At 37.1% G+C, this 23,493-nt stretch overlaps 1 protein-coding gene across 1 annotated transcript in view; it reads left to right on the top strand.

Annotated features, from left to right (window-relative positions):
* abca4a (ATP-binding cassette, sub-family A (ABC1), member 4a) overlaps positions 1-23,435 on the top strand; it is a 33,725-nt gene extending 10,290 nt beyond the window's left edge. Inside the window, exons 9-51 of the mRNA XM_056249184.1 lie at positions 484-724; positions 821-960; positions 2,763-2,879; positions 3,239-3,436; positions 5,053-5,258; positions 5,364-5,540; positions 6,478-6,700; positions 7,591-7,812; positions 7,916-8,120; positions 8,200-8,280; positions 8,353-8,586; positions 11,304-11,481; positions 11,561-11,692; positions 11,780-11,919; positions 12,038-12,175; positions 13,130-13,320; positions 13,394-13,499; positions 13,584-13,789; positions 14,094-14,148; positions 14,280-14,308; positions 15,144-15,338; positions 15,462-15,586; positions 15,674-15,772; positions 15,848-16,037; positions 16,114-16,208; positions 16,294-16,326; positions 16,455-16,560; positions 16,994-17,068; positions 17,156-17,325; positions 17,439-17,616; positions 18,358-18,473; positions 19,049-19,196; positions 19,388-19,511; positions 20,078-20,207; positions 20,281-20,401; positions 20,496-20,558; positions 20,632-20,738; positions 21,239-21,380; positions 21,472-21,606; positions 21,682-21,785; positions 21,883-21,975; positions 22,086-22,335; positions 22,708-23,435. Coding sequence (XP_056105159.1) covers positions 484-724; positions 821-960; positions 2,763-2,879; positions 3,239-3,436; positions 5,053-5,258; positions 5,364-5,540; positions 6,478-6,700; positions 7,591-7,812; positions 7,916-8,120; positions 8,200-8,280; positions 8,353-8,586; positions 11,304-11,481; positions 11,561-11,692; positions 11,780-11,919; positions 12,038-12,175; positions 13,130-13,320; positions 13,394-13,499; positions 13,584-13,789; positions 14,094-14,148; positions 14,280-14,308; positions 15,144-15,338; positions 15,462-15,586; positions 15,674-15,772; positions 15,848-16,037; positions 16,114-16,208; positions 16,294-16,326; positions 16,455-16,560; positions 16,994-17,068; positions 17,156-17,325; positions 17,439-17,616; positions 18,358-18,473; positions 19,049-19,196; positions 19,388-19,511; positions 20,078-20,207; positions 20,281-20,401; positions 20,496-20,558; positions 20,632-20,738; positions 21,239-21,380; positions 21,472-21,606; positions 21,682-21,785; positions 21,883-21,975; positions 22,086-22,335; positions 22,708-22,824 — 6,135 coding nt within the window. The 3' untranslated portion in view covers positions 22,825-23,435. The remainder of the gene's footprint in view (positions 1-483; positions 725-820; positions 961-2,762; positions 2,880-3,238; positions 3,437-5,052; positions 5,259-5,363; positions 5,541-6,477; positions 6,701-7,590; positions 7,813-7,915; positions 8,121-8,199; positions 8,281-8,352; positions 8,587-11,303; positions 11,482-11,560; positions 11,693-11,779; positions 11,920-12,037; positions 12,176-13,129; positions 13,321-13,393; positions 13,500-13,583; positions 13,790-14,093; positions 14,149-14,279; positions 14,309-15,143; positions 15,339-15,461; positions 15,587-15,673; positions 15,773-15,847; positions 16,038-16,113; positions 16,209-16,293; positions 16,327-16,454; positions 16,561-16,993; positions 17,069-17,155; positions 17,326-17,438; positions 17,617-18,357; positions 18,474-19,048; positions 19,197-19,387; positions 19,512-20,077; positions 20,208-20,280; positions 20,402-20,495; positions 20,559-20,631; positions 20,739-21,238; positions 21,381-21,471; positions 21,607-21,681; positions 21,786-21,882; positions 21,976-22,085; positions 22,336-22,707) is intronic.
* Positions 23,436-23,493: the final 58 nt, after the last annotated feature.

The raw sequence follows: 23,493 nt of genomic DNA on the forward strand, positions 1-23,493 counted from the left end.
GAAATATTTTAGTACAATTAATTATTTATTGGAAGTAGTCCAATATTAACGACAGTAAGGGCACACATATGGAATATGAATTATATTGCATTAAATACAAAAATTTGACATGACTTTTAACCAACTGAAATGAAATGCTCTCCATGTTCTAAGTTAGACAACCAGAAAGTATCCAAATACTTTTTTGCATAATTTGTAACTGTCCAATTTTGTGCCAAACGTTTTTATGAAATGTTTTGCGTGAAAAGTGAGCTTGTGCTTTAAAACAGAAATATAGAATATAAAACATTTTGGTTTGATATTTGATATTATAAGTAACGCAATGAAATTCATGCATTAAATGTGACTTAACTGTCTGAATACCTTTTTGGAACCACTGTATTCTAAAAACATTGATTGTTTTTTTGTTTTTTTTAGCTAAATTAAAAAGTGAACATTCATTTTGATTTTGAAAAAAACCCTCCTATACCCCTTTTTCAACAGCTGTTTGACAGAACTAGCTCTAAAGACCTCCTACAAGTGGTCTCTCTATTGCTTCAGTCCCATGAGACCCCATCTTTCAGCCAACTCATGGCCGCCACCTCCAGCTTGTTCTGTGGCTACACTGAAGGGGCCTTCTCCAGGGTCACCTCCTTCAACTGGTACGAGGATAACAACTACAAAGCCTTTTTGGGCATCAACAGCACAAGGGGAGAGGGGAAGTACAACTACGATCACACGGCCAGTGAGTACTTTACACAGACTTTAGTTTAGACTGATGAAGAGGAAAAGAGGAGAAGAGAATGTTCTCGTGTTTCTCATAACTCCATATCTCTTGCAGCTCCGTTCTGTAACGACCTCATGAAGGATATGGAGTCCAATCCGGTCACAAGGATTGTGTGGAGTTCAGTCAAGCCTTTCCTGATGGGCAAAATTCTGTATGCTCCTGATTCCCCTGCTGTCAGACAGATCATTAAAAATGTAAGAGAAACAGCTCTTCTTTGACTGTACACACACCTGGAACAACAGTAGATGAGTGTATTAATAATACAGGTAATCTTGCTCCGGGCCTGTCAGATAAATCACATCATTGCTGTAGACATGTCAGCGGGTTAGCCAGAAGGGGAAATGACGCACGACTGACGGCTTCCCATAGAGGCTACGTGTGTTTTCGTCTGGGCGCTTTTTTAAATGAGTTTCCCCTCTTTCCACGTATAGCATACCCTTAGCCTTCCTGTACCTCAAAAAGTCAAGAATGGCATTAGCAACTGATAAAATATACCTTAAAGTACATGTAAGTTGCTTCAAATAGGTAGTTGTGTTTATACATCTGGGATCTGAAAGTCTAATAGACTGGCAAATGCATAAAAACGACTACCTGTCCAACTTTTTTGTTTGAACAGAGTAACTGTCTTCTGGGAAACATGTAAGGTTACACTTTATTTTGATAGTCCACTTTAGACATTCTACTGACCATAAGTAACTTTGCAACATGTCAACTAACTCTCATTAATTTGCAACTACATGTCAACTAACTCTTATTAGAGTATTAATTGACTGTTAGGTTAGGGTTTGGGTTAGTAGAATAAGTTGACATGCACTTGCAAAGTTACTTATAGTCAGTTGAATGTCGGTTGTGGGACCATCAAAATAGTGGGTCCCACTTTATATTAAGTGGCTTTAAGTACTATGTACTGTACTTACATTGAAATTAATAATTTGATACAATGGACTTATTGTGTACATACATGTTTTTACGTTGTACTTGTATTTTAAAAATACCAGCATGTAATTACAGCTGTAATTATTTTATGTTATGACATATGTAATTTCACAGTTGACCCTTCCCTTACACCTTAACCCACCCTTATACCTATACCACACACACCTGTCCCTAACCTTACCCGTATCACATCTCAATAGCAGCAAAAGTGTTTTACAATACAACATGAACACAATAAGTACATAGTACTTAAAGCCACTTAATATAAAGTGGGACCAAATAGGGTTACTAGATATTAACCAAAAAGTCTACTAATACTCTAATGACTAATATGACATGTAGTTTACTTATAGTAGAATATCTAAAGTGAACTATCAAAATAAAAAGTTACCACATTTGAATATTATGTAGCTTCTTAAGGGCAATATTAAATGAAAAATGAAATAAAATCAAAATAAGAAAGAAATACACATCGTCTTGTTAAAAAGTTTACACCCCTGGCTCCAAAAGCATTGTGTTGCCTCCTTGAGCACCATTGAATGTTTTTACCTTTTGTAATAGTTGTAAATGAGTGCTTCAGTTGTCTCAATTGTGAAAGATGGATCTCAAAACCATATAGTGCAGCTCTTTGTAAATCTTTCCTTGGTGCCTCTCAAACTGAAAAAGTGGAAGCAAAAAACAAAGAATTTGAGTGAGGGAGGGAGGTAAGGTTTTGCCCCTGGAGAGAGCTCCGGTGCAGGACAGGCTTAGGTGGGGACATGCTTGCCCTGGGCAATGGGCCATGGCTTTGGTCCCATCAGATCAGCTTTAGAAAGCTTCAGTTTCTCTGTTTATGCAGTAGGGCTTTCAGTGGGACTGTGTAAACTGCTCCTGGTGGGAATTCAGTCATTCTGTGGTCAAACGCTAAGCAGACGACCAGTTGCCACCACCTGAGTATTGTTCTGTCTTTGTGACGGTGCCATTGTATGCTAAACAAACTGATTATTTAATTTGTGCTTACTTACTTTTATTGAATGCATCTAACCTTTGTTAGTTTGTGTGTTTGTGTGTGTTTACCCAGGCAAACACTACCTTTGAGGAGTTAGAAAGACTTATGAACATGGGTCGGGCCTGGGAGGAGGTGGGCCCACAGGTGTGGAGCTTCTTTCAGGACGGAATACAGATGAACATGCTTCGAGTGAGCTCTGTTTCTTAAACATTCTTTGAGAACATTCTTAGACATTCTTACACCAATACATTAGAGATCCTTTCATTTTTAGCACAGTATTTCAATTGTGAACGTGATTTCACCAATTAGAACGTTTTCCTGGATTAACGTCTTTGTTGCGTTCCAATAAACCAATCAGATTTAAGAGATATAGGTTTAGAGTTAATGTTAAGTTTAGGCTTACAACAATTGGGTTTGGGGCTTCTAAACCAATCTTATTCACCTATCACCTCTAGGAATATCGTTCCAGGATGTCTTACTTGGCAAAATCATGGCAACCATATTTCATGCAAGGTTTCAGTTCCATAATATTGTGCCTTATCTCTCAGGAATCCATTAGAAACCCCACAGTGATGGATTATATCAACAAAGGCCTCCAGGATACTCCGTTTACTGGCCAACACATCCTCAACTTCCTGTACAACGGTCCTGAGGAGGAACGAGCCCAGGACATGCCTAACTTTGACTGGCGGAACATCTTTAACCTGACTGACCAAGTTATTCGCCTCATAAACAGATACGGAGAGGTATCAAATACTAGCAACAAGAATACTAATCATACTAATCATGCTACTCGTATGGTGAACAATGAAATGCAAAGTGTGCTGTACTGCTGAGTGGAGTTGAGTTCTGTGTCCCACAATGCACTGACCTTCCATTTACAGTATGATTAACTACTTTTTATTTATTTAAACAAAACTGGATCTAAAATGCAAAAAGGTTTTTGAAATGTTGCATACTCCATTCTATTTTGAATATAAAGTATATACTGTATATCAATTTTTTTTTATACATTTTAATTTAGTTGCTTGAACAGCATTTATTTAAAATAAAGATCTTTTGTAAAAATGTATACAAAAAAAGTCTTTATCAGTTTAAAGTGTCTTTACTGAAAAAAAGTAAAGACATTCCAAATTTTGAATGGAATAAATAGTATGCTGTGCAGTATACAACATATACAGTGCAGTCTGCAGTGTGGTCATATTCCTTTTTTTAAACACAGCCTTTGAAATTCAAAATATCTTTTTTATAACACTGTTAAATTTCTAAGTTCACTCGTCATTTATAATTTCAGTGTAGATAAAGAGACCCAGATCAGCTCAGAAGCAGGAGGGTGAAAACCAAGTGGTCACTCTCAGCCGGCTCTGCCTCTGATGTCAAGCAGAACAAAGAAAACCGTTTGATTTCTCACTGAGAGTTTGCCAGTGTGGAAGAGCTCTTTAATGGTAGAGTTCAATGCTGAATGCCTTCAATACAAATCAGGGTGAGCTTAAGGCAGCCTGTGCCAGTGAGAGCAAGACCTCTGCTATCTAAACCATGTGTCTTTTAGTTTTTGTCTGTCTTAGCTAGCAACATTTCGAGGAGTGACAGACAAACCCAACGAATGAGTCCGATTCGATACAGCTGTCAGTCTTCTCGACCTACACAAAGAGAAAACGCAGGCCAGTTTACTGCAGTGCATACCGGCCACATGGAGAACAATGTCTCCAAGATCTCTAATAGACTCCCACCATCTTATGCCAAGCTGAAAACAAATCAGCAACAATTCAATTAAACTGAAGACTCATTGAATGAGTCTTTTTGGATACTAATATTGTGCTGAATTCTGAATACAGTGGAACGACTTGATCTGATTCAGTTTGACAGTCCGGCATTCAATGGCATCACATTCATTTAAAAATGTCTTTAATTTGACATTAAAATTTGAAATGTTACATTATTTATATCATTTATTTTTAATATATTTTATTCATATTTTCTGTTACGGCACCCAATATTTACTATTTTATATATAGAAAATAGTAAGTAGTGTGTATATATATATATATATATATATACTACTTTATATTTTCTATATAGAAAATAGTAAATAGTATTTCAGGTGTACAGTAAACAGTTAGCAGGGTATATATATATATATATATATATATATATATATATATATATATATATATATGATCAAATAAATGCAAGCTTGATGAGCATAAGAGACTTCTTTTAAAAACATTAAAAATAGTCATGTTTTTAAACTTTTGACCGGTACTATATATATATTACACGTTTCAGCATATGTATACCTATGATACGATAAAGTAGAAATAAGGTGAAATGATATACTTAGATACTCCCCATCTATTTACAGTGTCTTGTCCTGGACAAGTTCTCTGGCATTTCTGATGAGGACCAGCTGACCCATCGAGCGCTGGACCTTCTAGGGGAGAGCAAGTTCTGGGCAGGGCTGGTATTTGTTGACATGTACTCCTGGACCACCAAGATGCCCCCTCATGTCAAATTCAAAATCCGTATGGACATTGATGTCGTAGAGCGCACCAATAAGATCAAAGACAGGTCTGTCTGTACACTCGCTGAAAAAAACATTCAAATACTGTACCTTTAAGGGTACAAATCTTGTTTTTCTCTGCATTTATTCCAATATATATCCTCTGGGATCAGATACTGGGATCCAGGGCCAAGGGCTGATCCAATGGACGATCTGCGTTATATATGGGGAGGATTTGCATACTTGCAGGACATGATAGAACATGGAATAATAAAGAGCCACACAGGGAAGGAATGGCCGTTAGGAGTCTACCTGCAACAGATGCCCTATCCCTGCTATGTGGATGACCTGTGAGTATCACACAGTATTTTTAACATTTATTCATGCTATTTCTAGACCTATTTCTATCTGCTAATATTAGAGATGTAATTGATCATATTTTATTTTGTTTATTGGATATTTAATTGTGCATGCTCATTTTCACATTTAGATTACCTTTGCGTCATGTAACACTCGCTTTAAACACATTAATCCATAAAGCCTATTGTATCATAAAAATGTTCCCCTTCAGGTCGTGCTATACGTGTATTTTTGCTGTGAAATCTTTACTGATATTTTTAAAATATATTTATATTGTTATATGAACAGTTACTGGACCGAAGGTTTACTTGATTATCCATACATAATTATTTAGAAAAATATGATACAACATTTATCTGTACATCTCTCAATCATTATTGTATTGCATTGCATTATATGTTTTGTCCCCCACAATAAAAACTACAGAGCTTTGATCATAAAACTAAGCATTTAAATATCATCTTACTAAGACATATTGTTGAAAGATATAGTGACGCCTGATATTTATATGCATTTTATGTAGTCTGCTATACTGTTATAAAGATCTCAATGATTTACATTACAAGCTATCAGAATTTCATCTTACTTCCACTGCAAAATATTATTGCTTACTTTGGGCCTCTGAATAAAATGTTTCCTCCTTGAGCATAATATCCTATATCACACAATATGAGCTATTAAAGCCTGGTGTATAAATATGATACTCAGCAAAAACATATGCAGTTATGTACAGTACACGTGTTAAAAAAAAAAACTTATTTAGACAAAATAGTTACATTTTAATTAAGTATCCAATTTATCGATTATAATCCGTAACATGAAAATGATTAACGGCTTACTTGTATCTGAATTTTAATATTGTTGCATATCGTCAGTCTTCTCCTTTGATCAATAATCTATCTTCCTCTCCTCATTGACGTCACACAGCTTCATGCTGACTCTGAACCGCTGCTTTCCGATCTTCATGGTATTGGCCTGGGTCTACTCTGTCTCTATGACGGTGAAGAGTATCGTGCTGGAGAAGGAGATGAGGTTGAAAGAGACTCTGAAGGCCATGGGCGTCACTAACCGTGTGCTCTGGTGCACATGGTTCATCGACACATTCTTCATGATGGCGTCCAGCACAGCCCTGCTTACTCTTATTATCATGGTAAGAGATGGTGTCCAAAACACCCCTGATATCAGGAAACAAGGCCAGCTAAGACCAGTAAACCAGTGTTGTTTTCTTCAGTAGAATAGTGGTTAAAGATCTGGTCAGAACCAAGGTTGTTGTCCCTGACTTTCAAAAAAGGGTGCTGTCCCGGTAAAATATTATTTTAGGTTGCTTTCAACTAAAGTGTGAGCAAAATTCACAAGGTAGGTTTTTCTGTTTTCAGATTTCATTTTTTTGCTATACTGACATCTTGTGGCTACCATCATAAGAGACATTTGAATATGTACTATAGTATTTAGACTAGTTTATAGTGTATATATATATGTGTTTCTGTATGTATATATATATGTATATATATGTATGAATAAATTAATATTTTTATTCAGCGAGGAAACAATAAATTGATCAAAAGTGATAGTAAAAACATTTGTAGTATTACAAAAGATTACTACTTTAAATAAATACTTTTCTTTTGAACTTTCTATTCATCAAAACAATCCTGGGGGAAAAAGCTATCACGGACCACAACACTTTTACTATTTTCAATTGATAATAATATGAATTTTTTCATGAGCCTCAAATCAGCATATTAGGATCATGTGACACTGAAGACTGGAGTAATGATGCTGAAAATTCAGCTTTGCCATGAAGAATAAATTACACTTTAAATATATGAAATCTCTTATTTTAAATTGTAATAACATTCCACAATATTACTGTTTTTACTATATTGTTGGTAAAAAAAAGAAAAGAAATGCAGCCTTGGTGAGTGTAAGAGAGCTTTCAAACCATGACAAAATCTTACCGACCCTAAAACTTTTGAGTGGTATTGTACAACCAAATGTATGTTGTAAAGAATATAAAAGCTCATCTTTGTTTTCTCACAGGGAGGAAAAGTGCTGAACTATAGCAATCCCATCATTCTCTTCCTATTCCTGCTCACTTTCACCACGGCAACCATCATGCAGTGCTTCCTCATGAGCGTGTTTTTCAACAAGGCGAACTTGGCGGCAGCCTGCAGTGGAATCGTTTACTTCACTCTGTACCTGCCTCATATAGTTTGCTTCGCCTGGCAGGACCGCATTACCAAGGATATGAAAATCATGGCGGTATGTTGCATGATAAAACTCACTACTGAACGGAACAAATTCAGAACGCAAAAGCAACTTAAATGCGATATTCTGAATCTAAGATTGTCATATTGTGTGTCAGAGTCTGATGTCCCAGGTGGCGTTCGGCTTTGGGACGGAGTACCTGTCCCGTTACGAGGAGCAGGGTCTCGGCCTGCAGTGGGTTAACATCCAGACCAGCCTTCTGGAGGGGGACGAGTTCTCCTTTCTCACCTCGATTATCATGATGGCATTAGATACGGTCCTTTATGCCATTCTCGCATGGTACCTTGATAATGTCTTCCCAGGTAAACTATATTCAGGTTTATTTGATAATAAAAAGCCTATCAGAGGATTATAAGTGACAAATCTTGTGTATATCATCAGGGCAGTATGGTATTGGTCGGCCTTGTTACTTTCCAATCCAGCCTTCTTATTGGTTGAACCGACCTGAGCCCCTAAAACAAGGTGAGTGTTTTTTTTAGCTTATTATAAGTGGTTTGCACAGCTTTTTATGAACACGTAATCTTTTTTACACAGTTCCTGGAAAATCAGCAGTAGAGAAACCTGCTTTTGATAATCTGGTGAACAACACTAATGACCAGGCCAAGAACCACAATGATGACCAGGCCGAGAACCACACAGCACCCGAAAAACCTCCGGAGGAGCCAGGGTCCTGCAAACATGGAGATAAACAGGATAAACTAGAGAAAGAACCAAAGAGTCCTGATGAAGAGGAGACGATCAATCACAGCATTAGCACAGACTCATCAGGTGTGGGAGAAAAAACAGCTTAAACCAGTTTAAGGTGGTTTGCTGGTCTTATCTGGTCCCTCAGGTCTAGTTTACCAGGTTTGGAGACGTTTTAGTCAGTTAATCCATATGACCTGACCAGGTAAACTAGCTGAACATCAGTGGCTGGTTGTAGACTAGTCATACGATTTAGTCATACAATTTTCTTTCTTTTGAACTGGTCGAAACCTTTTTTTAATGTACTGCAAGTTACAGAAAAAAGTAGATCGCTGTGAATGTGAACCTGAAAAGACTTTTCGCCTTCTGGGCGAAAAGTCCCAGAATGAGTACTTCCCGTGAGATAATGAAGTGCACACTCGATGGACACTTTACTATCCCATGAGGCCACAAGAGAGGATTTACGAATCACAGTGAAGCAAAACAACTAATGCTGGTAGATCACATGACAGTAACAACATGGCGGATGTAGTACGTCCAATTTTCATTCAAACTACCCATAATCATACATAGAACGTACTTTTTTCGAAGTAAGTTCAAATTCAAATGTACGTAATTTCAGACGCACCAAAAGTCTCAATATAGTGCTATGTTTATGCACCTTGCCCCAGTTTAGCCAGGCTAGGTTGGTTTATGCAGTTTGCATCCGCATGGAACTGCTGAATTGCTAATTATATTACCTGTAAATTCTGACAGATATATTGTGGTTCCAGTGGGCTTTATTATCTATCAGGGGAAACATTTCATTCTACAGTATTTTGTGAAAGAACCTATTACAACAGACAGGAAGGTGGTGTTTCTTTTCTTACTCCTGGAAAAGATCCCATCAGATGTATTCAAAGACCTAACCAGGCTTATCTGCTTGACTAGAGCGCAGGCATCCAGCAGGTTTCTTTGGCTTTGAACTGATGGAGCCCCATGGGAGTAATTACTGCAGTCTTAGCTTCGCTGGCTTTATCCATCAGCACTTGCCAGCGCTCTGTCTTAAGTTCAAGCGCACTGTATAAGGTGGCGCCAGGCATGTGTGCACTAGCACACATGTACACTAGTATAATCGCACACGATGCACAAACACATCTCTGTCCGTGCCCTTTGTGGGAACCCGGTGGCCTTGCGTCTGTTTGCTTGGCTGGCAGGTTGGAATGCTGGTTTCTGTGTTTGTCTTATTGCCGGTTAATGTATATTAGAGTCGTTAGAGATGTTTATTTCATCATCGTGACAATGACATTCCTTTCGTCTCTCGGATCAAGGTGTATTTACACCTTTTCCTAACAAAAAGTTGACCATGGTAGCCATGGTTTTAAACAAAATAATAGTTACTTCCTGGTTTCATGCCCATTATTTATATATCCTCCTGAGACCCAGAAAAAAAAAGTTTTTTGAATTTAGTTTTTTTCCATGTCATCACACTGTTTAGAGCACAATAAACAAATGGTAAAAAAACATATATATAAAATAATATTTTATTCATACGTTATGCTATGTCCTCTGTAGTGGACGCCAGGACTAAGTTGTTTAAAAAATAAAATGACATGAAATTATATGTATAGGCAAAAACAATGGGATTTTTTTTTCAATCACCAATACATTTTGGGGTTTCAGGATTTTTTCAACCAAAATTTGTATAAAGATTATTCTCAACTATGTTATGAAAGAAATAATGGAATGAATTGATACACCATTTTACTTTTTGCAATATGTGGGTAAAATGGCCATAAGTTAATATTCCCATTCAATGCAATGTATCTATACACTGTATCTAATTTGCACATTAATGTGTTCTGGGAGCAACATTTAATGAAAGAATAAAGGGTAATAATTGGAGTAATAATTGGCAACATTTTAATAATAATATCTAACATTTCATAGGAATATTGATGTATAATTTATTTCCATATTCACTTGTTGTGTCTCCCAGAATGCCTGATAAACATGATTTTAGTCCTGATGTCCTCTACAGTGGACACGTTTGAAATCAATGCCCTGTTCTGTAACAGAAAGGTTTTTTTTTTTTTAAACCCCTTAACATTTTCCTGAGATGTTGTTTTATGAAATACAATTTGAAAAGTAGTCCAATTTATATTATAATTACACTATATTATCATATTTCCATAAGAATGCTACATTTGATCACTAAATTAATGTCAGACATTTTTAAAGACCAAGGAGAAGTTGTTTTCATGGTGAAACCTCCAAACATTTGGTATCTCTGAAAAGTCCTGAATGTGCTCTTTACAGGACACCCAGGTTGTGTCATGTGACATGTATGATGTCAGAGAAATTCACTAAAATATAATGTCCACTACAGTGGACAAAAGTCTATTCTTGGGTCCCAGGAGGATATATATATATATATATATATATATATATATACTGTATATACACCTTTTCTTAACAAAAAGTTTACCATGGTAGCCATGGCTTCAAACTAAATAATAGTTACTTCCCGGTTTTATGCCCATTTTATATGTATATATACACACACATATAATTAAACTATATTATAAATTAATATAATTATATATAATTAATGTGATTGTTTTTTATTGTATATTTGACCCTAAAGATTTGATTAAAATCAGAATAAGTCTAACTTTAAGAACTTTTAAGGAAATATGTGTAATATCTATACTCGATTATGTCCCTTTACACACCACATAATTGTATTTTATAAGGATCTGAAGTGTTTCTGTATAATAAACATGTAAAATCTTAATCACCTTCTAATCTCTTATCTCCAGGGAGGCACTTTTTTGAGCCCGAACCATCCGGTTTGGTGGTTGGAGTGTGTGTGGAGAACCTGTATAAGGTGTTCAGCGGCGGCTCTAGACCTGCTGTGGACGGTCTGAGTATCACCTTCTACGAGGGTCAGATCACTGCTTTCCTCGGACACAACGGTGCAGGAAAAACCACTACCATGTGCGTTTACAAAACCAGTGAAATGGATCTTTGTTTGTCCATAGGAACATCATACACCGTTTTCTTCTCTCTCCCACAGGTCTATTCTCACCGGCATGTTCCCTCCCACCTCTGGCACGGCCTATATTTATGGGAAAGATATCCGAACAGACATGGATGCCATCCGTAAATCCCTGGGAATGTGCCCCCAGCATAACATCATCTTTCACCAGTTCGTAAACCCCTCATGTGGTTTCCATTGGAAGGATGTAAAATCTGTCAGAATGCTGATTTGTTCTGATCTCTTTCTCTTCTACAGTATGACGGTAGCAGAGCACATCTTGTTTTACTCTCTACTGAAGGGTAGGCCGTTGCCCGAAGCCCAGCTAGAGGTGGAAAACATGCTGGAAGATCTCGGTCTCCCTCACAAGAGGAATGAGGAGGCTCAAAACCTGTCAGGTTAGATCATAAATACCTTTTTAAAAATCCCTTCCTCTGCAGAACAAACTCAATTCTGTTCTGTAACACCGTAAGACTGAATTGAGGAATAAAAAGAGGATATTGTCTTCCTATGTAGGTGGTATGCAGAGGAAGCTTTCCGTTGCCATGGCTTTTGTCGGTGGTGCTAAAGTGGTGTTTCTGGATGAACCTACATCAGGGGTGGACCCCTATTCTAGGCGCTCTATCTGGGACCTTCTGCTGAAATACCGTGCTGGTATATGAGCCAAACTAAAAAATACAATTACACTTCAAATTCATTTTTTTCTAAAGATGGTTTCTGTCATTTTAGATAGTTCTTATCACATAGACCTATGTTCAAGTGTTCGTTTTTCCAATAAGTTTGATCTATCATATTGGATAATAAATGCATCCATCCAGCGATAATATATATTTTTTATTATTAAAATTATTATTTTAAATAGTTTTTGTTTTTATATTTTATATAGAATATCCGTCCATCCCTCCATCCATCTATATTTCTGTCTAATAAATTGTATTCATTTTTCATATGTATTTTATACATTTAATTATTATTATATTCATATTTAATATTTTTTTTTATTTCTATATTTTATTCCCAATTCATACTTTTTTATTATTATTTTATTTTATATAGTTCATATTTTTATGCTTTATATAGAAAATATTACATCATGAATAAATAAATATCATCCATCCATTACAATGTGTAAAAAAAAAAAAAATTATTATTATTTGAGATTATTTTTTTTTAATATTTTATATAGAATATCCATCCATCCTTCCATCCATCTATATGTCCATCAAATTCATTTTATTATTATATATTTAATATATATACATCTTTTCATGTTTTTTATGATTTAATTGTTCATAGATTTAAATGTTATTATTTATATATATATATATATGATTCCCATCCATCCAGTTTTTAAATTATTTTATTTGATATAATTCATATTTTTATTTTTATATATTTTTGTATTATATCCATCCATCCCTCAAGATATGTGAAAAAATAGTTTATAAGTTTATTTGATATATATATATATATATATATATATATATATATATATATATATATATATATATATTTCTAATCAATCTATTGTAAAATTGAGGATCATCTAACAGACTTCGTTCTATACATTTCTGGGTGTAAAAGTGTGTGTATCTGTGTGTTATTCAGGTCGTACAGTGATCTTGTCCACACACCACATGGATGAAGCTGACCTGCTGAGTGACCGTGTGGCCATCATCTCTCAGGGTCGTCTGCACTGCTGTGGCTCTCCTCTCTTCCTGAAGAACTGCCTGGGCGCTGGCTTCTACCTCACTCTGGTGCGGCGCATTAAAGAGCAGCCGTCCCATGTCAGTCAAGAGGTGAGACTTTTACCATCCATTACAGAGAGTGTATAAAGCAGCTAGACTCTCATGGTTGTTGTGGTTCTCACAGGGTCAGTGTGAGTGTACTGAGGACAGCTCCTGTAAGTGCTCACTCTGTACCAAATTGAAGGAGAGCACCGTAGAGCAGCCCAGAGTGTCAGAAAGACAGATGGAAGGTAAAGTGTTCATATGTTTATATCAAATCAATTTAATCAAACTGCAATGATCATAATTTAGGATGTATAATCTCGCTCTCTCAGGGGACATAGAGAGAATAACGGCCCTCGTCCACCATCACGTCCCAGAGGCCAAATTGATAGAGGTCATAGGGCAGGAGCTGACCTTCCTGCTGCCCAGCCGAGGCTTCAAACATCGTTCTTACGCCAGCCTGTTCAGAGAGCTGGAGGAGACGCTGGCAGACATGGGGCTCAGCAGCTTTGGAGTGTCAGACACTTCACTGGAGGAGGTCTGTCATGCACAAACAGGCTCATTTACTATCATTTGTATTTGATACAGGAACATTTATAAATACAACAATTTGCCATTGGGATATTTAATTATTATTATTTTATTTTTTTTACCATCATCTCCCTTTTGTTTACATCCTGAAATAATTGTGTTGATCATTTGTTCAATAATAATAATGTTAATTTGTTTCATATACATATATTTGTTTTTATTATTTTGCAGTAAGGGATCAACTTATTAAAATCCATCATCCTCCTTTGCACACCCTGTAAAAATCAAGTTTTGTCTCTTGTGTCCTGTAGATTTTTCTGAAAGTCACAACTGATGGAGAGGCTGCACACATCAACACTGCATCTGGTAAGATTTCAGTATACTATCTCTCATTTAATCTCAGCTGTACAGATACTGTGCATATGTGTCAGATTATGTTGCTTGTGAGTCTTGTATATTGTGATGGTGATGTCTATATTTGTGGTTGAACCCCTTAGACATCAGAGTTCTGCAACAGAAATCTCTTGCAAGTCTTTATAGAGACACCGCAGTCAAAGTGAATGTAGAAGGTGACGACCAACTTAGTCTCTCAGGCTTATAATGCTTCATCCTTACTTCAGATAAAGCTGCCTTGCTAAAACAACACAGAGTTAAATGGACACAACAGACATGCCGCTAGACACTATGCTAATAGTGCATGTGGTGCAGGTTAACTCTTTGACGCATGGAGTGATTTCTTTTGATCCTTATAATTCTTAATTCTTGATGACTTATTAATGCTTATATATTTTTATTTGACTGAATATATTGTATGATATATGATGAAATCATCTATTGGACAGATGTGTAACTCTCAAATATTAATATAAAATATATTTAAAAATATATATTTTTTTGTTATTTAAAAATTAATACATCAAAGGGTTAAGCTCGCTTGTTATAGTTGCAGCCATAGTTATTTTTTATAGTTAAAAATTAGTTATAGAGCAATATATAAGCCAGGCTCATCATATCATCACAAATCATCAAAGGATATTTGAGCTTTTTGAGATTCTGTATAACGGTAAGCCAATTTTATTTTATTTATTTATTTTTTATTTTAATTTTAATTTTAATTTTTTTATTAATTTAATTAATTTATTAATGTATTTTTTATTTTGTTTGTTTATTTTTTTATTTTTTTTAACCATCATCTTCCTTTGTACAACCTATAATAATAATGTGTTGTTCATTTGTTCAATAATAATAATGTTAATTTTTTTTATTACATTTTGTCTATTTGCTGCATCAGCCTTTGGAAAACCTGTATTAGTTGACCAAAAAGTATATCAATAATTTTGTTCTAGATTTCCTTTTGACAGCGTTTAATCTTTTGTGCAGATACAGTCAGGTCGGCGTATGCTAATGGACAGTCAAACTCTGGAGGTTCGACCAGCAAAGAGTGCAGAGGATCCCCACAGGTGAAGGGAATCTTTCTGGTCCTAAAGCAGTTTTTCGCTCTTCTCATTAAGAGGTTCCATCACTCCACACGCTCTGGAAAAGACTTCCTTGCCCAGGTCAGAATAGCATCATTGCTTTGTAAACATTTAGCTTTGAAATGACTTAAACATATAAGTTGATTGTACTTATAAATTTAAGGCAGCAATTTTTTTTTACAGTGTTGATATTCTCTTCCTCAGATTGTTTTGCCCGCCAGTTTTGTCCTGGTTTCTCTGATGTTCACGCTGATTGTTCCTCCATTCGGAGAATATCCCAGTCTTACTCTAAGCCCATGGATGTACGGCCGACAGTTCACCTTCTTCAGGTACATTTACGATGGAACAGGACTAGTTTTATCCAATGTAAAGTTACCTGAGATGTTAAAAGCAGCCTTTTTAATGTCTGTTTCCAGTAATGAAGAGATGCAAAGCCCAGATATGAGGTATTTTGGTGAGGTTCTTCTCAACAGACCTGGATTTGGGACTCGCTGTATGGTGGATGAACCTCTACAGTACGTGTACATGATATGGATGGATGAATATCCAGAGGATTTTGTACTTACTGTGACCATTTGTGTTTCCCACAGAGACTATCCATGTAATAACTTAACCACTGAGTGGGAGATGCCCCTGGTGAACCCGATGCTCATTGAGATGCTGGATAACCCGGAGTGGACAGACATCAGTCCGTCTCCCAGCTGCCAGTGCAGCACGCCCAAAATACTCACCATGTTACCTGTGTGTCCAGAAGGTGCAGGGGGTCTTCCTCCTCCACAGGTCTGTCTCTCGACTATAGGTATGACACTGCAAATTCCTTCAAATGTTGTATAATGATGTGGTTCCTGCTTTTCAGAGGATTCAATCCACTGGTGACATGTTGATGGATCTGACTGGAAGGAACATCTCTGATTATTTGGTGAAGACCTACCCAAACTTAATACGGACAAGGTATTGTGGCCCATTTATGACAAATTGTTCAATAAATAGCTCTTTTGTTTCCAGGTATTCATCTTATTTGTGTTTTTGTTTTCAGCCTGAAGAGCAAGTACTGGGTGAATGAACAAAGGTATTGGTGTCTTAAACATGCAGTAGAAAATACAACGACTCCCTCTTGTGGACACTTAGAGAACACATATATGCGTTCAATGATCTAAATGTGTGGAAGAATGAAAGGATGCGGACTCTTTTCTTCAGGTATGGTGGCATTTCTGTCGGAGGGCGACTTCCTGTTCTCGACGTGGATCCTAAAAGCATCCAGAATGCAGTTGCTCAGATAGGACGTCTGCTTAATGTCACAGGGGTAAATGCTTCATATTGTTTTCATTGTGAATTTGATGTAATCATATTTGATATTATAAAAACAAAACAAAGCTACTCAAAGCCAAGTAGTAAATAAAAATGAATTAATTATGATTTATAAAAATGATTATTTTTTATTTAATTATATATATAATATATATACATAATTGTATATACATAATATATATAAATATATATACAGGCACACTGTAAATAAAGTCAGCAAAATATTACTTTAGTTTGACAAAACATAAGTTTTAAATGGTAAAACAATAGATATATTGAAAAACTTATTTAGACACTTCTTGGTTGTCAAAAGTTTCTATTTTTAAAAACTTTTTTTGTTTTTAATACATTAACATTCTATAGTTTTAATTTGGCTTAAGTATCAATTATTTTAATGGTCACTTTGTTCATGTTGTGATGATTTACAGGGCAAATACTCAAAGCTTGCTCTGCAGGAGTTCGGCACTTTCTTGAGGTATATGGAGACTGAAAACAATGTCAAGGTGAGATTTCTTTCAGCTTCACTTCCTGTCACAGTTTACTGAGCTCGTCCCATTCAAGATAAATAACCCATTTGTTATCTCCTCTAGGTGTGGTTCAATAACAAAGGCTGGCACGCTATGGTGGCCTTCATGAACGTGGCGAATAACGCCATCCTTCGAGCCAACCTGCCTCCTGGTGTCAATTTAAATGAGTACGGCATCACAGCCATCAATCATCCACTAAACCTGACCAAGGAGCAGCTGTCGGAGGTCACAGTGTGAGTGTAATGCTCACAGAACAGCACAAAGTTGTTTTACTTGCAAATCAGTCTCAGTTGAGTATGTAAAATGTCTGTGTATGTAAGTATTGTTTACTTATTCATTCTCTCAGACTGACCACCTCAGTGGATGCAGTCGTTGCCATCTGCGTGATCTTCGCCATGTCCTTCGTACCGGCCAGCTTTGTGCTGTATCTGATCCAGGAGAGAGTGACGCAGGCTAAACACCTGCAGTTTGTGAGTGGGGTCAGTCCTATTGTGTATTGGACTGCTAACTTCTTCTGGGACATGGTTAGTATGAAGACAGTACAACTTGGCTGTTCACTGGTCCCCCCCCCCAACATTTTTTTGGTTTGCAATGTATTTTTAGATATGCTTGAAATACATATTTTTTTTATCATGTTGTTTTTTACCATTTATTTTGTTAATTAAATTCAATTATTTTTAATTGAAAAAATATTTATTTAAACTGGCCCTGCAACAAAAAAAATATGGTTTTAGTTTTTAGCAACTTATTGCTAGAAATAATTACATTTCTCATTTACACATACATTTCCTTTGTTCATTGAATTAAACTATTTTATTAAAATCGTTTTATTTAATTTTTTTTGTACAAAAAGACAAACTGGAAATTATACTGCTACATGCAGTGCCATAAAATTCTAAATACACTTTTGCTATATAAAAAAAGGGAAATTATGCCATATGATGCAAAACATTATTTGGTTTGGTATTCTTGCTTATGCTTTCAGACTATCACAAATCATTTTTGCAATTTCAACTAAATCTATGTTAGCCAGCTAGAAAACATTATCTTGACAAATCAGCGCAATTTGCAACTACATCCTTATTGCTGAGCTCTGTATAAATAATGAAAATCATAAGTTAAATACTAATAAACTATAAGCATGTTGTTTTGACCATTAAGTGTCTTTATAGTGTATAATAAATATAGAAGTGTATTTATTCTATTGTCTTATTTTCTCTAAAATAGTCTTATAATTCAGTTTTGCTGTTGTCCTGTCGTTTCAGATAAACTATGCTGTCAGCGCGGCAATGGTTGTGGGGATTTTTATTGCATTTGATAAAAAATGCTATACGTCGCCTGGCAACCTGCAAGCCCTGATAGCTCTGCTGATGCTTTATGGGTAATGTGTTTTTTTATTGATCCTTTTACATTTCTTTTAGCAGAACAGCCTTTCTAGGTATATTTAGGTTTGTCTTATTATGTGGTTTGAAATCAAAAAGTGCTCAGTGTAAAAAGGTCACCCTCAGTACCTTTAACAGCACGGTCTGAGAGATGAAGGGTCCTGAGTAGACCCAGCTGAAAGGTTTGAAAGGTGATTTGTCAGTGTTTGATTCATGTTGCCATTTCCCAGTGTGTTTATTTGGCCCTTGATCACATCAACACAGGCAGTGCAATTGAAAGCCAAATGTCTCTCAGACTCTCCTCTGCTCATTGAGTCTTCTAGTGTGAATCCAATCCAGACACCCCAGCACAAACCCCTTATTCTGACGACAAAATCTTGTTGTTTTCCTATAAATGAAGCATATCTTGACCGAATTAGAATGATTCATGCATTCAAAGGAATAAGTGGAAATTGTATCTGAAGATAAAAATGTTTGTATTAATGCTGATTTTATTTCTTTAGTCTCCATAAATGTGACCTGTATGAATATTTTAAAATATTCTAACCTGTCTTTTTTCTCATCTGTGAAATAGTTGGTCAGTGACTCCCATGATGTATCCAATGTCATATGTGTTTAACGTGCCCAGCACAGCGTACGTCTCTCTGTCCTGCATCAACCTCTTCATTGGCATCAACAGCAGTGCCATCACGTTTATCTTAGACCTGTTCGACAGTACAGAGGTGAAACATCCCACCCTTCAAACTATTTTAGTCTAAAATAATACGATTTATTAGCTTTTAAACAACCCTCCAATTTCCACTTATATTATCATTACAATTTTAATCAGACTAAATGCATTAGTCATTTAGTCCAAAAGTTCAAGTGTAAAGGTAAGGTTCATTTCATCCTCCATCTGTCTCTACTTTCATAGGCTCTGTATAAGTGTAACCAGGTGCTGAAGAAAGCTCTACTTGTCTTTCCTCACTTCTGTTTGGGCCGTGGGCTCATTGACATGGCAATGAACCAAGCCGTGATGGACGTGTATGCACGCTTTGGTGAGTCCTGCTCCTTTCCCCACCTTGCATTTCAGTCGGTCGTATTGAGGTTGCAGCAAGCAACCCTAGCCTGGCCCCTGGCAAGGTGGACACACAAGTAACCACCGAGAACACCCTGGAAACTTCTTGACGACACCCCAGCAATCACCCAGAATACTATAGAACCCACTTTGCAACACCCTAACTACCACACAGAATATCCTGGGGACACCCTGGCAACCACTAAGAACACTCTAGGATCCGCATCGCAGCATACTAGCAGCTACCCGGAACACCCTAGCAACTGCATAGCAATGCCCTAGCAACCAGCCTTAACACCCTAGAGACCGCCTGGCAACACCCTAGCAACAACCCAGAACACCCTTGCAACACCCTGGCAACCACCCAGAACACTATAGCAACTCCATAACAACGCACTAGCAACCACCCAGAACACCCTAACAACCATATAGCAACACTTAACTACATGTATAGAGTTTTTTTAATTCATAGTTGGTTCTGAAAATGTAAATGTTGGTGACACTTCTTGTGGGGTTCATGTACTGTACATCGCATGTGCGTCTCAGGTGAGGACTTCAGTCTGGATCCCTTCAGCTGGGACTTTGTGGGAAAGAATGTGACATTCATGGCAGTAGAGGGGTTCGTCTATTTCATCCTGAATGTCCTGATACAGAACAGATTCTTCCTGGATCACTGGTGAGAAGAAATACATTCAGCCTTGAGTAGATCCAGTGGTTTCCATATATAAATATGCTGTCTCTTTCAACAGGATGTCAGATTTTAAGAAGCCACCAGTAACTGATGAAGATGTGGATGTGGCCAAGGAGAGAGAGAGGATTTACAAAGGAGGAAGCCCTAGCGATATCCTCCAGATAAAAGACCTATCAAAGGCAAGTCTGTCCACCTTACAGTGGTGCATGATGGGCATTGCTTCACACAACAGAGATCATGAATGCATTTTTTTTGCATTTTCTCTGTCTACAGACGTACATGGGAACGATGAGGCCAGCAGTGGACAGGATATGTGTAGGAGTGTCACCAGGAGAGGTAATAAAAGGATGCATTTGGTCTTTGTGTTGTAAGCTCCATGAGCTTTGCATGAACTGTTTTCCCCCCACAGTGCTTTGGACTTCTGGGTGTGAATGGTGCTGGGAAAACTACCACATTCAAAATGCTGACAGGAGACATAGCTGTCACTTCAGGGGAAGCTGCTGTGACTGGTTACAGGTTTGTTTAACTAGCTAATTGTAAAGGAATATGTTTGACTGCTAACACAATACAAATATGGCTAGGATGGTGAACGTGATTTTACCAAGTACAACATGTTTCTGGATCAACATGTTTGTTGATCCTGGAACAATATTCCAAACAACCAATCAGATTTAAGGGCTGAGTTTACAGTTTATGTCAAGTTTAGGCTCACAACTAGGGTTGGGTGCTTCTACATCAGTGTTATTCACCTATCAGGGGATAGGGATAAGTTATGGGTATGTTAACATGTTAATCCAGGTCTTACTTTTTTTTTTTTTTGCAACAATATCTATTTTTTTTACACCAGTAACCACCTAGAACACCCTAGCAACACCCTGACTTTTTAGGAAAGCAGTTTGAAAATAATAATTTTTACTATTTTGTTGGGTTCTGCTAGTGATGTGTAAAATGACCCATTTTACTCAACAAACTCATCTAGATTTTGTTCATCAATTTGATTTCTTATGTTGCTCCAGCATTCTGACCAACATCCTGGATGTGCACCAGAACATGGGCTACTGCCCTCAGTTTGATGCCATCGATGATCTTCTAACTGGAAGAGAACACCTGCACTTATACGCTCGACTCAGAGGAGTCCCGGAATCCGAGATCAGCAGAGTGAGACGATATTCCATTTTCTTATCTCTTCTTATTTATTTCTCTCTGGGGATTTCTGTCAGAGACTTTAACTTCTATCTCTTTGATGCAGGTGGCTGAATGGGGAATTCAGAAATTGGGTTTATTTGAGTATGCAGGCTGCAGTGCCGGCACATACAGCGGTGGAAACAAGCGTAAACTCTCAACAGCTATCGCAATGATTGGCTGTCCAGCTCTTCTGCTCCTGGTAAGAGCCTTTCTTTGTGAATTATCTCAGAATATGATAAGCTTTGTTACTAGCATGTTGTTTTTCCTGTGCCAGGACGAGCCAACCACAGGGATGGATCCTCACTCTCGCAGGTTCCTCTGGAACTCCATCATGAGCGTGATTCAGGGCGGCAGAGCGGTGGTCCTTACCTCACACAGGCAAGAACACGACAAAGCACATGCATAATATAGTGCTAATTATAAATACTATAGGTGTAGGCAATAATATCATAGCCTACTTTTTACAATTCTCCAGTATGGAGGAATGTGAAGCTCTCTGCACACGACTGGCCATCATGGTGAACGGAACGTTCAAGTGTCTTGGCACAATCCAGCACCTCAAATACAAGTAAGATCACAAATTGTATTCACTTGAAAATGTTCAGTTACACACTTTTCTGCAGTTTTCTGTTTGCATTGCTATTCTGTGACACATTTCTTATAATCATTTCCCTGCAGATTTGGTGATGGATACGTGGTCACCATGAAAATCAGGGCGGCCAAAGCAGGCACAGTCCCGGATCTGAACCCGGCTGAAGCATTCATGGAGAGCACATTTCCAGGCTGCATTCAGAGGGAGAAACACTATAATACTCTACAGTACGAGATCGCTTCTTCCTCTCTGGCCAAAATCTTCCAGCTCGTCTTAGCCAACAAGGAAATGCTGAATATCGAAGATTACTCGGTTTCCCAGACAACGCTGGACCAGGTATTTCATATGATCCTGTTGGCCTACTAGATAAACCTTTACCATTTAGATTTGAAATGAAATGACAACTAGTAAAAATATTTGACATTATATCCTTATGGTAGACATTTAGACATTAGATTCCCTTTATGTAGACCAAAACAGGGAGATCTATTATCAGTGTATGCGCTCTCCTACTTCTGAGACATGATGTGCCAAACTAGACAAGCGCAGAATAGAACAGTCCAGTTCAGGGTCAGAAGATTGCAACAAGCATTCATCCATCTTGTGACCGTCACCATTTGTTTCCATACCTGAATGTGACAAATGCACTGGAACAAGGGCATTTTGGCTCCTTATGTAGTCTCGCTCTCTTTGTTTCACTCCCTGTAGGTGTTTGTGAATTTCGCCAAGCACCAATCCGGAGAAGATGATTCCATTGTGTTGCACCCGAGGGCAGCCGGTGCCCGGCGGGACATGAGAGTCTTTCCAGTGAAAACGAAAGCCTGAAAGCTTGAAGAGGGTCATCTGAGCAGGTCAATTGGAGTCATCTTGCAGGGTCGCACAAAAGAGTAACAAAAGAAAAGGAGATGTTTTTTTGTCTTCTTTACAAAACACTCAGTTTGAGACTTTTGATCGTTTACGCCGTAACAGCTTTGCGCACCTTTTTTGATTGGCCTTTTTTTTATATAGAAATGCATCGAAAAATACAACAAAATACAGACAGAACTGGACTGAATTAGTCTTATGAATACTGTAGCACTTTATTTTCAAACGTGATATCTATTATCAATATCACTTTTTTTTTACAAAGAATTTTGTTTTAAAAACAAATCAAATGATGCAATAGATTTTATTGCAAAGGCTTTTGCTATTGAAATGCATATTGCATTGTTGTGACACATTGCAAGTCACAGCTTTAAGAGTTTTTGCCAAGTTAGAAAAGAGTAGCATACAAACAGTTGCTGTAAATGAACTAAATAATATATGTTTAGTTTTTTAAATTGTTAGTGGATATGGCTGATAAGGCAAGGAATTATAGAAAGTTGATTTTCTTTTTCTTTTTGTAAAAATTCACCAAAATAATACTATTAAAACTGTATGTGGTCGCTCACTTTGAACCTGGTCAAGAATTAATGAGAAAACATAATTATTTTCAATACAATCCAGACATATTTG

This window comes from Rhinichthys klamathensis, unplaced genomic scaffold (assembly GCF_029890125.1).
Source record: "Rhinichthys klamathensis goyatoka isolate OS25496 unplaced genomic scaffold, OSU_Roscu_1.1 h1tg000059l_1, whole genome shotgun sequence".
NCBI lineage: Eukaryota > Metazoa > Chordata > Actinopteri > Cypriniformes > Leuciscidae > Rhinichthys > Rhinichthys klamathensis.